This window comes from Mauremys reevesii, linkage group 1 (assembly GCF_016161935.1).
Source record: "Mauremys reevesii isolate NIE-2019 linkage group 1, ASM1616193v1, whole genome shotgun sequence".
Taxonomy (NCBI): Eukaryota; Metazoa; Chordata; order Testudines; family Geoemydidae; genus Mauremys; species Mauremys reevesii.
Genome location: NC_052623.1, coordinates 120,579,287 through 120,592,603, shown reverse-complemented (window position 1 = coordinate 120,592,603; position 13,317 = coordinate 120,579,287). Strand labels below are relative to the sequence as shown.

The 13,317-nt window shown below is 40.5% G+C and overlaps 1 protein-coding gene and 1 non-coding gene across 7 annotated transcripts in view; both read right to left on the bottom strand.

The window, feature by feature from the left end:
• Window positions 1-2,372: 2,372 nt before the first annotated feature.
• Window positions 2,373-13,317, bottom strand: part of RNF149 (ring finger protein 149) — a 34,454-nt gene continuing 23,509 nt past the window's right edge. Inside the window, exons 7-9 of one of the 6 annotated variants that reach the window (XM_039533563.1) lie at window positions 7,086-9,059; window positions 4,437-4,534; window positions 2,373-2,571 (exon numbers count right to left, since the gene is read on the bottom strand). In XM_039533563.1, the coding sequence (XP_039389497.1) occupies window positions 9,001-9,059 (59 nt within the window). In that variant the 3' untranslated portion in view covers window positions 2,373-2,571; window positions 4,437-4,534; window positions 7,086-9,000. The remainder of the gene's footprint in view (window positions 2,572-4,436; window positions 4,535-7,085; window positions 9,060-13,317) is intronic. The other 5 variants (XM_039533565.1, XM_039533574.1, XM_039533585.1 and 2 more) reach the window with 5 other exon arrangements.
• Window positions 5,397-5,510, bottom strand: LOC120396148. Its single transcript, XR_005593015.1, has one exon. It is a non-coding gene; the product is annotated as a small nucleolar RNA SNORD89 (small nucleolar RNA).

Below are 13,317 nucleotides of genomic sequence, written 5' to 3'. Positions count from 1 at the left end.
AAAGTAGCTGAATTCACAAAAATGCCATTACACTAGAGGGACCTTCTGTGTGCTCCACCTCAGAAAGGGCTACCCACATAATAGCATAGGCAAAGCAAGCTAAATGCAAAGTTCATTAAGAGGACTCCCCCAATCTGAATTTTTTTTTTAATTGCAACTGGATTACAGGCATCACGAAAGCTTCCTCAACATTTTAATGCATCCCTCTCAAGATGACTAGAACAACCTTGCTATAGTAGTCCTCATAAGGCTTTGGGGCGGGGGGTACTTATAAATTTATGTATCCTGTAACTGGAATAGGCTTTTGCTACATATGCCATGTAACATATCTATGTAAAGATTATGAGCTATTGGTTATGTTCATCCTAGTTGTATGCACGTACCACTTGTGTGTTCAAAGTTATGAACATTGGCTGTATAATTACCTGGTTTCTAAGTAGCCTTAGTTAGCACATTTGGTCACTTCTTGGGAAAGGAATGTTCAAGTTAAGTGCTTCCTGAGTGAGCACTTAGAGGAAAGAACTTGGAAGACTCCAATCCCCATAAAAAGTCTACCTGAGGATGTTCAAAGTAGCATGTGGCTAATGGCTGCTATCTGCAAGTCCTGAGTCATACATGGGCATGTGACTCGCCCATGTTATTCCAAATCTCCATTTTGTGACTGGATTCTACACAGGGGGAGGGAGGGGTGTCTACCCAGAGGAGAAAGTCTATTTAAACCCCTGGGACACCCCTCCACTTGGTCTTCAGCTGGCTAAAGAGGGAGCCTCTCCACCCCCCACAGGATACTTGAAAGAAACTGGAACAAAGGACAGTAAGTACAGGGGGTGAGTGATTGCTGGACCCAGGCTAACAGGAGATGAGCCTGTAAAAGGGAGTTTTCTGGAACTGATGAGGAACTTATCTGTATTTAGTTTGATTAGACATAGGTTTGCTTGGTGACTTACTTTGTTCTGTCTGTTACTACTTGGAACTACTTAAATCCTACTTTCTGTATTTAATAAAATCACTTTTTACTTATGTATTGGGGGAGAAAACAACTGTGCATCTATCAGTGTTAGAGGGCCAACAATTTTTTTATACAGGGTAAAACGAATTTGTTGGGGTTTAGACCCTATTGGGAGTTGGGCATCTGGGTGTTAGACAAGCACACTTCTGTTCGCTGCTTTCAGGTAAACCTACAGTTCTGGAGCAAGTAATTCAGACCCTGGCTCAGCAAGACAGGGTGCTTGGGGTCCTGAGCTGTCAGGGAAAACAGGAGCAGAGGTAGTCCGGGCACATCAGTTGGCAGCTCCCAGAGGGGTTTCTGTGATCCAACCCATCACACACAGCTATGGAGGAGAGGCCACATAGGACTTGTATCTGGCTTGTTCTTCTGGGGAGGGGGTTGTCCTCTAACTCTCAGCTAGGATCAGAACCCAGATTTAAGGATGAAAGACTACTACACCTCTGTGTTCCTACCAATGGGTAAAAAAACCCCAAGTTTTTCTAGTTCTGCATTCAATGCTGAAACTCCTTCTTTCCTAAAGCTGTGAAAGATCCAGTTGCAGGTGAAGCAAATGAAAAGCTAGCTGGTACAATAATAAAGTAAGAAAGCAGTCAAGTTTTCTAATACCATTACATTTAATAGGCCCATACGATTTATGGGATTTCTTAGGTTTTTTTAAAATCAATAAATACACAATACATAACATTGATTTCTTTAATTCAACATTCTTAAATAGTTTAAAGTATACAGTGAAAAAACTTTAATGTGCTGAATCCAATCAATGCAACCAGTTCATTAAAAAGTTAGCACTAGGGTTGCCATTATCAAAGTCAAACAGTTTGATTGTGAGTAGTAGTATATTCATTCTGGTTTTGCTCAACATTAATCAAGTTTGAACAAGTTATTTCTGTGGATTTGCTTAAGCATTAGACCAATGCAATCCCAAAGCTGCCTCTGTAGTTGCCAAACAAAGGCAAAGTCCCACCAGTGGGGTCAAAGCTGTAATACATATTTCCCTGTTAAGTTTTTAATGTCTTCATTTTAAACACCAGATGATCCCACTTGGTGACTGAAAGAACAAGAAGCCTTCAAATATTAATGGTAACTCAGTGAGCAAGTTCAAGTAGCAATTACTTGCAGATTGTCTTTCACCAGAAAGATCAAACTTAACTGAATTAAGTTTGACTTAGAGCTTTAGGAAAAAAAACTAAAGCTCTCATGACTACTTACTGAATTAATGAAATACGGTAGGAGTTCCAGTTTCAGACTGAAATATATTCAGTAATTAAATATGCAGCAATACCATACTGTGGATGGAATACAGTATAGGTGATATACCTACTAAATTAGATCCCTGTACAATTAGAGTATAGGTGGATTTGTTGTGTGTTGAATTCCTTTACACAGATACATGCAAGCAATCACAAAAACATCCTACTTTAAACAATCTCAGGTCAAAATTTTGCCACATGGCAAGTTATCCAAGACTAGAGTTCAGTATCCAATTTGAATACATGAAAACATTAACTTGACTTATGTGGATCTTTTATAGTTCCAGTTCCAGAATTGTCACACCATGTCACCTGTATGAAAGAAGAGAATATTCAGTAAATAGCACAAAGAAGAGAGTCCTATTAAGAATGTAATTTAGAATTTGTTTTGGTGCAGTGTTGGAAGTTGTAGAACTGATGAAAGGGAAGAGACTGCTAGTTGTGGCTGAAGTCAGACAATGGAAAAATAGCACTTGTTCATTCAGCTGCTGGCCACCACATCTCATCTATACAGCAGCATCTGCCAAATTCCATCATACTGCTAGGTTAAATCTACTAGGAGCACTGTCATTTTCTCCAAAGTTAAACTCCAGTTGCTCACTCTGTTCCCCAGGGGCAGAAGGGCTGATCTGATGCTCTCCTATTGGATAACCTCATGTCTTCCACCAAGAAGTAGTTCTGCATTAAATAGCACATGATGTTGAAAATCACTGATGAAAGCTATACACAACCTCCACAATGAAGTCACTGCCCTTATGTTCTGCACCACAATTTTCCAATGTTATAAAATGCTGTGGAGTGGTTCTAAAGTGCTGACAGTAGGGCATATTTATTGTTCTTTGTAGCCTGTACCATATTTGGGATTAGGTTCCACGAACTGAATATGTCAGCCTTAATTTATTGTACATATAGTCTCAAAATTGCTGGCATTGTTAATAGTAAACTTATCAAAACTCTCCTCTAGGGAAAAGATGCCTGCTTTGGGGTTATATAACCATCTTAACCAGCGAGGACAAAGCATCTGACTTCAGCCATAATATAAAAATCACTAACACTGCTTTCTAAACAATCTCAACACCCCTACAAGGCACAATTGTTCCATTTTACAGATGGAGAAAGTGAGGCAGAGTGGTCACAGTAAACTGGTGGGAGGTCTGATAAACGAACTTTCACACTACACAATTAGCTACAATATAATAGAGGCCAAGAGGTTAGAAGGATTAAAAATGGGATCTGATATGTATAAAGATGCTAGAATTATAGTAGTAAGTTAAAAAAATAAAAGGGGTGTGAAAGGGATATAAAATCTTCATGGTGCAAGGTTTTACACAACCGCTAGCCTTTGGTGGATTAACAAGAAACTTTCCCAGGTGGCAGGTTATCCCATAACTATTACAGGGGTTTTGGTACCTTCTCTCAAGCATATAATATTGGCTACTGTTGGTGACAAGATACTGAGCTAATGGATTCCTAAAATAAGGCCAGAATAGACTAGTATCATTCTAGTCTGACTTCCTGCTTCACACAGGATAAAGAACTTCATCAAATCTATAACTTCTATTAGAACTATATCATACCTTTTAGAAACATAACCAGTCTTGACTCCCCCATGTAGGTACTTGTAGACCATGATCAATTTATCTCAACCTTCTCTTGGATAAACTAAATATACTGTGACTAAAGAAGCTCAATTTAAAAGGCATGGTCTTCCAGATCTTAGATCTTTTTATAGCTCTTTTCTGAAGGCTTTCCAATTTGTCAGCACCCTTTTTGCAGTGTTGACACCAGAACTGGACACAGTATCCCAATAATTCTCACTAATGCCAGATACCGAGGCAATACCATCTCCCCACTCCTACTTGTTTCTCTAAAAGATCGGAATTACCGTGGAAGTTCTGTAGCCTGTGTTATACAGAAGCTCAGACTAGATGATCCATTCTGGCCTTGGAATCTATCAGTCTACTTGATATGTATCAGTTTATATGCCCAAGAATCACGTTTACCCTTTTAAGTACAACATCACAGTGGGAGCTCATCTACCTTGTTTCCACAAATCTTTTCCAGAGTCATTACTTTCAAGGATATAGTCAAATATTTTAAGTGTAACATACATTATTTGTTCCTAGATGTATGTTGCATATGGCTGTATTAAAAATATTCAAATAAGCACATCTTACCGTGTGATCCACATTTGTATAATGGCCAGTTACCACTCCACCAATTTGTGTCACCTGAAAATTTTACCAGTAATGATTTTGTATTTTCTTCCTGATCCCTGAAAGATACTGAATGTCACTGGGCAGTGAACAGACTCCTGTGGGATCTCATTAAAAACAGTCCCATTGGGTGACTACATTTTTTCTTGCATTTTCAGTTAGCTAATTTTTAATTCATGTAATATGAGCCGTTGAATTTGAATAGTACTTTTTTTTTTTTTTAAATCAGTATGTCATACAGGACTAAGTCAAACACCTTACAGAAGACTAAGTATATTTTCTCTGTTATCTTTATCAAGCAAATCTGGAACCTTATTAAAAAAAGATAAAGTTGTCTTAACAAAACCTGTTTTCCATAAAATTCTTTGACTGGTATTAGTTACACTGCCACCTTTACATTCTTTACTGATTGTGTCCCATACCAGCATTTCCTTGATATTGTCTGGGACTGATGTCAGGCTAGCCTGCCTACAATTTCCCAGGTTCTCATTTACCCTTTTTAAAATATTAGCACACTTTCTCTCTCATCCTCAGTCTGATCCAATATGGCAGTTCCTAGGTTCTGGATAGGCAAGATCTGTCTCAGCTATCCGTATCTATCTCATTTAATTCTAAAATGGCTTAGCCCATTTATGTAGAGCAGTGGTTTTCAACTGGTTTTCATTTGCGAACCCTTAAAATTTCAAATGGAGGGTTGGACCCCTTTGGAAATCTTGGTCTACAGACCCCAGGGTCTGCAAACCACAGGTTGAAAGCCACTGATCTAGAGGTCACCTTATATAGTAACACTAGACTGGTTATTGACTTTGGACAAGGGAAAAAATGTATTTCAGGAGGTTTGATAGTCTTGCTACCATTTGAAATCCAGAGAGGGTTTTCTCCACCACCTGTGTTTCTCCATCTACCTCTAGAAAAGCGGTTACTGAGGTCAGACTAATAATTCGCTTCAGGAGACTTTGTCATTGTGCTTCCAAAGAGAGCAAACTGCTTATGGAGACACTGCAATTCGGCCTTTTATTGTCATCATTCCTCAGCAACACAGAAATCCTTACAAAGCTTGGCATATCAAAAGAGGAGGATACCTTATGATTGCATCATATGATAGTAGTAGTTATTACTATAAATCCTGAATCAGTTTATATACATTTAGGCAGCTATGAGAGACACCATAACTATTCCCACAGAAGCGGTGGATTCTCAGCACCTCTGAACAACAACAAGGTATCAAGTTGGGCACTCAACTATTGGGTTGCACAAAATTTATGGACATTTCTGAAAATCTGTCTGCAAGCGAGTTGGCCGTGGTTTCAAAAAGTCAGTGGCGGAGCTAAAGACATATGCCAGGAATCCTTGTTGCCAGGTCCAGGGTCTACAAGACAACTCTTCTAAATCAGTCAAATTTAATATTTTGAAACAGCTTGTCAATGGTTGGCTGGCCCTTGAAGGGGAGTCAGCACCATCTTATCTGTGACAGGCTCCTGTAAAAGAAGTCAACCCACACCCACCAGGACATAATTAAATCTAAGATGGCTGGTTGGTAGCTAATTAGCCTGATAAAGGGTTACCAGGGCTCAGCTGTGGGGTGGGGAGTATTCTAGAAACAGGAAGCTCCTGAGGAAATATGCTCCCAGGAGAGCTCACCAGAGCAAGGAGTCTAGAAGGTGTTCTCCTAGAGACAAGGAACTCCCAAACAGTGGCAGGAAGCCCAGCTTGTCAGGAACTACACACTGCCCCAGAGAAGAGCTGCAGTTGACATATCTCTGCAGACCCTTGGCTTTGGGAAAGGATTCTCCTCAGACAGTGGCAGGAGGCCTTATTCCAGGGAAGAGACCTGTGCTGAGAGAACTCTGCTTGTACAAGGCCTGGATGGAAGGAAGCACTGGATGCAGGTTGAAATGAATAAACTAAGACTGACCATTTCCCAGCTAAGACTCTGATGAAGGTTTGCTTGTATTGTCATTGGGCCTCATTGAACTTACTGATGACACATTAGGGGAAACTGAGCCAGGGATAGTCTGGAGCACCATGCTTGGCCAGCAGAGGGTGCTACAGTGCAGGTATGTTGTGAGACAGCTTTGTAATCTTCCTCTGAAAATTTTATAAGCAAATTTGTAGATTCTTTAACTTCCTTTGCCACATTTCTCTCCAATCTTACATTCTGTTCTTTAAGTAAGGAGACAATCTATTCATTCCTTTTCACTTTTTAATGGTTTATATAAGGCCCTACTCAATTCAGGATATTGTAGAAATTGCAGATCCCGGAATATTACATTTCCGCCTAAATTTTCTCAGCTGTGCGGCTGACAGCGGGGGATCCCAGCTGCCCAAAGGGCTCCTGCTGTCACCGTTGCACAGTAATGATTGTAATATAGTTGCAGCAAAATGTCTGGTTATCAAAAAAAATTAGCAGTTCTTGTGTTTATATTGTTCCAGCAAATTTCTTTTCTTAAATAGGTCTTCTCTGGATTTTCTAAATTACCACAATTGAAAAAGGGCCATTACTTCTTTTCTGTGATTTTCTACTTCTTGTCCGCCACTCAGCTGCAATTATTGGACAATCATCCCACAATTCAAGTAGGGCCTTACTTATATAGAAGTTGTACTACTCACCACAATGCTCCCTCCAATGTGGATGCCATGTCTTGCTGATATCTGCAACATCATCTGGAGACTCACAATGTCTCTGATAACTTCCTACAGGCTCCTGACTAACGAGCTGGAGTTGTGACCCTCTTGACATTTATCCACCAAGAATGTTCAACTTTGTGTTAAGGAAGAGGGAGAAGACTCAGTTGCTATATGAAAGAGTAAATTAAAAAGGCAGTCCTGGAAGTAGAGATGAACTTGCTCTGGAGGCATACTGGTTCCTATGCATCACAATTGTTTGGAGATGGGGATGTCAGTTATTAAATACTCCACTTCCCCGTGTGCTTCTCATCAGATAGAGGCATCACAAAAGTTGCACCTGCTGGTGAAATGAGAGAACTATGCCCTGACAATTATTCCATGAAATTTAACCGGGGGGCACGCCTACTGGGAAAGAAAGAGGCAGATCTTAAGTTATCACTACTAAGGATATTTTGAAAACACAAATATTTGATGAACTGTTTGGTAAAGTAAATGCTCAATTTTTTTCCCAGTTGAAAACCCCTTCATTTCTGGAACATTCATTCTAAAATAAAATTACTGCTCCAATTGAAGCACAATACAAATTAGAAAAGGATTGCATATTTTCATTTTCTTAAAAACACTTCAAATACACATTGTTTTAGAAACAAAGTGCATTTCAACAAATGTCTGGCAACCTTTACAAAAAGTCTGAGGAATGTACCATATACATTCATTTGTGACATGGCAGTACTAAAAGCCTAGGAATTCAACACTATTAAAATGTATACAGTACTGTAAATATACATAGTTCTTTACAAAACAATTTAGCATTTCCTTATACTATATCATATGTAACTATCTGAACAGGAGGTCAAAAAGAAGCAGGGGTTGATATTTCATCTCTGATGCTTTGGGTTTAATAAGTGCTTTTTTACAAAAATTAAAATCAACTAAGGCACAATACTGCTAATCTAGCAAAGGAAAAAATCTAATGACAACCCCAGTCAAAGTCATAATGGGAAATAAACTAGGAAATTTCTTTTGGCTATAGGACAAAAGCAAAGACCCCCTAGCTTCATAAAAAGATCTTAAGAAGGGATCCCAACTTGTGCACATAGAAATGGAGGCAAGAGTGTAAGAGGGAAGTCTAAAACAGAAATAAATTCCCTAGCCATAATAGCCCTTTTCTACTCTGTTTTACTGAGTTAAACATTGAGAGAGAGGTAATTGACATGAATGCTAGATAAGTCAACACGCACATCATGTTAAAACTATCCAGAAAAGACACTGAAGTCAACTGTTACTAGTAGAAGTTAACGAGATGGAAAAATTTAAGTACTCAGCTCTGAGTTGGAAAACACTAAGAACCAATGATATTAAGAAAATTGCCATCAATTATTTTTCATCCAGTGGTGGGAAGAGTGGAAGATGCCATGTAATATCAAAGAAATTTGATATTTTCACAATCTATTTGCATGCTTCTTAAACATCCAGCTCCAGTTACAGTAAAGTTTGTTTTTTAAAGTACGGTTTAATAAAATGTAGTGTTGTAAATGCTTTCAGCTTTATGCACATGCTAACCGTAAACAGTGTAACCAACATTTATCCATTAAACTTTTTATATTCTGTTCTCTCATCCTAGTCTACATCTTTGTTACAGCCCTCTGGAACACACTGACATTGTAATGATTCTTATATCAGAGGTATTGCATCTTTCATAGGATCAGACAGATCAGTTTTAAAAAATCCTCTTTATACAAAATTCTTAGTTATTAGCCCTTTTGGAACATGAACTAGAAAAGTTCTCAAGATAAAATAAATTACATTGTTATTTTTCCATCAACTAGGCAAAAGTTCATACTAATTAAATAAAAAGTTCTTTAAGCAGTCTAATCAGAGTCTTCCACGAAGTTTTTCAGTGGGAATTTCCATTAGACAGATGTTCTCCATGCCGACTATCACTGCCATCCATGTCTAAAAATTGGGAGTTACAAAAAGTAAATCATAATTTGTTAAATCAGTTATTTAAATATTAACATGGTAGGCTATTATTACATTTACTGACGCTAGCCCATAGAGAAATAACTTGGAGACAAGTTCTACAGTCAGTTATGCAAAATTCCTTTTGATTTCAATGGCAAAGCAAAATTGTGCACAGGAAATGAAGGTTACTTGTAACCAGAATTCTTTGAGATGAGTGCATAGTCACACTTATGGATGTTGCGCCATCTGGTGGCACCCAATGGTAGAACCTTCTTCAAGCAGTGCCCATTAGGAGAGCATGTGCACCCCTCCTCTTATCTCCCCTCCACGTTTTTGAGTATTCAGACTGTGTGGCAAAATACGGGGAGGGGGCACTGCGCCTTCTACCACCTCAGTTCCTTCCACCAGTAACTCAGGGAGACCATAACAGGACTGAGATGGGGGAAGTGCGCAGGAAAAAAACAGTTACTGACCTTCTGTAACTGTTGTTCTTTGAGATGTGTTGCACATGTCCATTCCACTCTAGGGCGTGCATGCCCCAAGCAGAGTTGCTAGAAATTTTTCCTCAGTGGTATCCATCGTGGCAGCTCGAGCCTGCGTGCCTGTAGTGCCAGTATAAAGTGCCCAGCCCCCTCACTTAGTTGTTTCCAGAGAACTCCGATGTAGGAGGGCCGGTTATGGAATGGACATGTGTAACATTTTGAAGAACAGTTATGGAAGATTAGTAAATTGTTTGATCGCATATGTGCATTCCACTCTAGGAGACTCCCAAGCAGTTGAATAAGTGGAGGGATCAGAGTTCATGGACCCACTGACTGCAGAACAGTTTGACCAAATCTGGAATAATATCTAGCCCACTGAGAGATGGCATAATGGAAGGAGAACGTGTGCACTGATGACCACCAGGTGAGGAGGGGGGAAGGGAGAGGGGGAGTCCCAGGGCTAGCCGCTGCTCCGGCCACTCTGGGACCGCTGCCAGGAGCCGCCGACCTGTGGCTGCTCTAGCCGCCCCCGGGACCGCTGCTCAGGCAGTCCCCAGGGCCAGCTGCCCAGGTTTGCCAGAGCAGTGGCCGGTGCAGCTGGCCCTGGGGCTGGGGCTGCTGCAGCAGCAGCGGCTGATGTGGCTGGCTGGCTGCAGGCCCGCCTGAGCAGCTGGCTGGCTGCAGGCCCGCCTGAGCAGCTGGCTGTAGAGCCAACTACACTGGCCACTGCAGAAGTCACATAGGTTGAAGGAAGTCACAGAATCTCACTTCCGCAACCTATGTGACAAGCATGGAGCCCTAATGATTGTAAACTCATCTGCCAAATATAGCATCCACTCTAGAAGCTAGATCCAGAGCACTATGTTTAGTGAGTGTATGCACTTACTTTTAGGTTAGCAGCCTTGCAAATTTCCCTAATAGGAACCTGCTTAAGACAAGCCAAAGATGCTGCTACATTAGGCTGGAGAGGGGGAAGACAAAGGTATACCAATTGTGTAACATATGAAACTCAAACACTATTTTTGGTAAAAACCTGCGGATCAGATCTAAGATCTACCTTCTCTAAAAAAATCATAAGTGGCAGGACAGCCAGCAGGGCATATAATGCACTGACCCTTCTGGCTGCATTACACCAGTAATGAAGATCATTTTGGTAAACAAAAGAACACTCCCTCAAGAGGTTCAAGGGTGATCTCAAAAGCATAGATGAAACCAGATTGAGATATCAAGATGGAAGGACACGTTAGGTAACCCCTTCATGAATCTTTTAGCAGAATCATGTACAACTGGTGATCTACTATTGACCAAAACGTAAGCTCAAATAGCCATTAGGTGAACTTTTAAAGAATTAGACAACTACTCAGATTTAAGTACAGTAAATATTCTAGAATATAGGGTATGGAAGCTGCCACTGGAGAATCAGATTTTCCTCACATCCAAGCAACAAATCTAGACAATTTTAAATAGTAACACTTTCTAATACAGTTTTCTAAAATTAAGCAGTATGCTCTGTATCAATGAGGAACATAACTGCTCAAGACTAGTCAAAGTCTGAAAGCCCAGGCTGTCAAATGAAGAAAGTGAAGATCTGGATGAAGGATACTGCCTTCTTGTTGTGACAAGAGAGCTGAAGACACAGGAAGACATGTACAATCTGAGAGCTGAAGCAGGTTTATGTTCCATTGCTGTCTCAGCTGAGCTAGGGCAAATCAATCTATCATTTTAACCCTGTCCTGAAGAACCTTTTTCACCACTTTCTGAATCACTGGAAAGGGGAGAGAGGGGAAATGATACAGGAGGCCCTTTCCTCAATGTAAAAGGCAGGCATCTGAAATGGACTGACTCTGCCTCCCTGCTCTAGAACAGAAGAGGACACTTGGTTGATTCCTGTTGCAAAAGGATCTATGTTGGACCAACCTCAATGGGAAAAGGGGTCTTGAATTATTACCTGATCTTTCAGGGACCATCTGTGAATCTGAGAACTGTCCCTGTTGAGACTATTTGCTAACACACTGCTCTCCTCTGCTAAATGCAGGGCCAAAGGCTAGATCTTGTGAAAAATGCACCAGTCCCATAATCTGACCACTTCAGCACATAACTGGAAAGAATGAGGTTCCCCTTGTTTATTCTCGTGATATATAAACAGTTGTATTATCAACTAAACAATCTTCCCTTTTATATAATGAATGATTGAGAGCCAAATGTGCCAGCTCTTTTCTCAAAAGCTCAGCTACCCTAGATCGTAAGCCAACCTGAATGGGCTCCCTGTCCACCTTGTTATAACTGATTGTAAAGGGGGACTGAACAGGAAACCTCTGAGAACATTTGATCTTTTCATCCACCACCTCAATTAATCTAGAATGTCCTGAAGCACAGTGACAAACATTTGAAGACTGTCCCTACTGGATGTGTAGACCTGAGACTTCCAATGCTGCATCAGTCTCATTCGGAGACTATCAAAGGGTGTTACATAAGTGGTAGTAAGCCCATGAGACTCAGGATGACAATCACCTTCCAGGATTGGCAAATTCAAATTTGCAAAGCCACTTGCTCTATTTTTAGAAACCGGTCCTCTGGATGAAAATCCTTCCCTTCTATTGAGTCTGGTATGGAACCTATTAAAGGAGTTCTGAGTTGGACAGAGATTTCATTTAATGTTCGACTGCAAAACACTGGACTTCAAAGTAAAACCTGGAACCAATTTGGGTTTCAAAGTCAGAATCGTAGAGACTATGTCAGAATCTGATGGATCTGCTAAGTCTGATGCATGGGATCTGGCACTGCTAACAGTGGCTGTCTTCAGAATGGATACAACAAAATCAAAACTTTGTTTTCTAGTAGGCAGTCAGCCCTCTTCTATAAACAGTGCCTTCGAAGCCTTGACAGCTTTAGCTGAAGGATTGGAAATTGGCACTGACAAAGATCCTGACAATTTCGAACATTACTACTGCCAGTGCCTTTACTGGAGTTACATTTTTCCAGAGAAGAAAGGCCCTTTCAGTGGTGAACAAGAATACTGTTTCCATTAACACCAGGTCAGTGAGCACATGAATTAACCCAAGGAGTAATAAGAGCAAGGAGGATGTTAAGCAGTCTTAATTTAAATTGCAACTGTTACAAAAGAGCAACAAGTCTCTAACCAACTCTTAGGAATCACATCTTTTGAGCCATTGTTTACTGTTTTAAATTTTACAGAGACTTAAAAGTGCACCAATGAACACAGACACATTAAGGCAGTGACAAATGTCTAGCTAAGAAATAACCACTCTGACACTGTTTGACTATACTATCAACATCAGCCAAAAGCATAAGAAAAATAGAATCATAGAATATTAGGGTTGGAAGGGACCCCAGGGAGGTCATCTAGTCCAACCCCCTGCTCAAAGCAGGACCAATCCCCAGGCAGACTTTTACCCCAGTTCCCTAAATGGCCCCCTCAAGGACTGAACTCACAACCCTGGGTTGAGCAGGCCAATGCTCAAACCACTGAACTATCCCTCCCCCCATAGATGAACTTCACACCATACCCTGAAGATCAAACTTGGAATATGTTGGGCAAGTACAGGCAGCAAATGGTATACATGCAGGCCTTCCACCAAGAATGCCCTGATGGACACGAATACAGTTTGGGATGGAACATCTACATCTGAAGTCAGAGGCAGACAGCCCCAGCAGACCACCTCTAAGACCTTCCCTTACATCATAATGGACACTCATTTGGAAACATGACCTAATGAAGTCTTAGCTGAATCATCCACTCTGGTCTC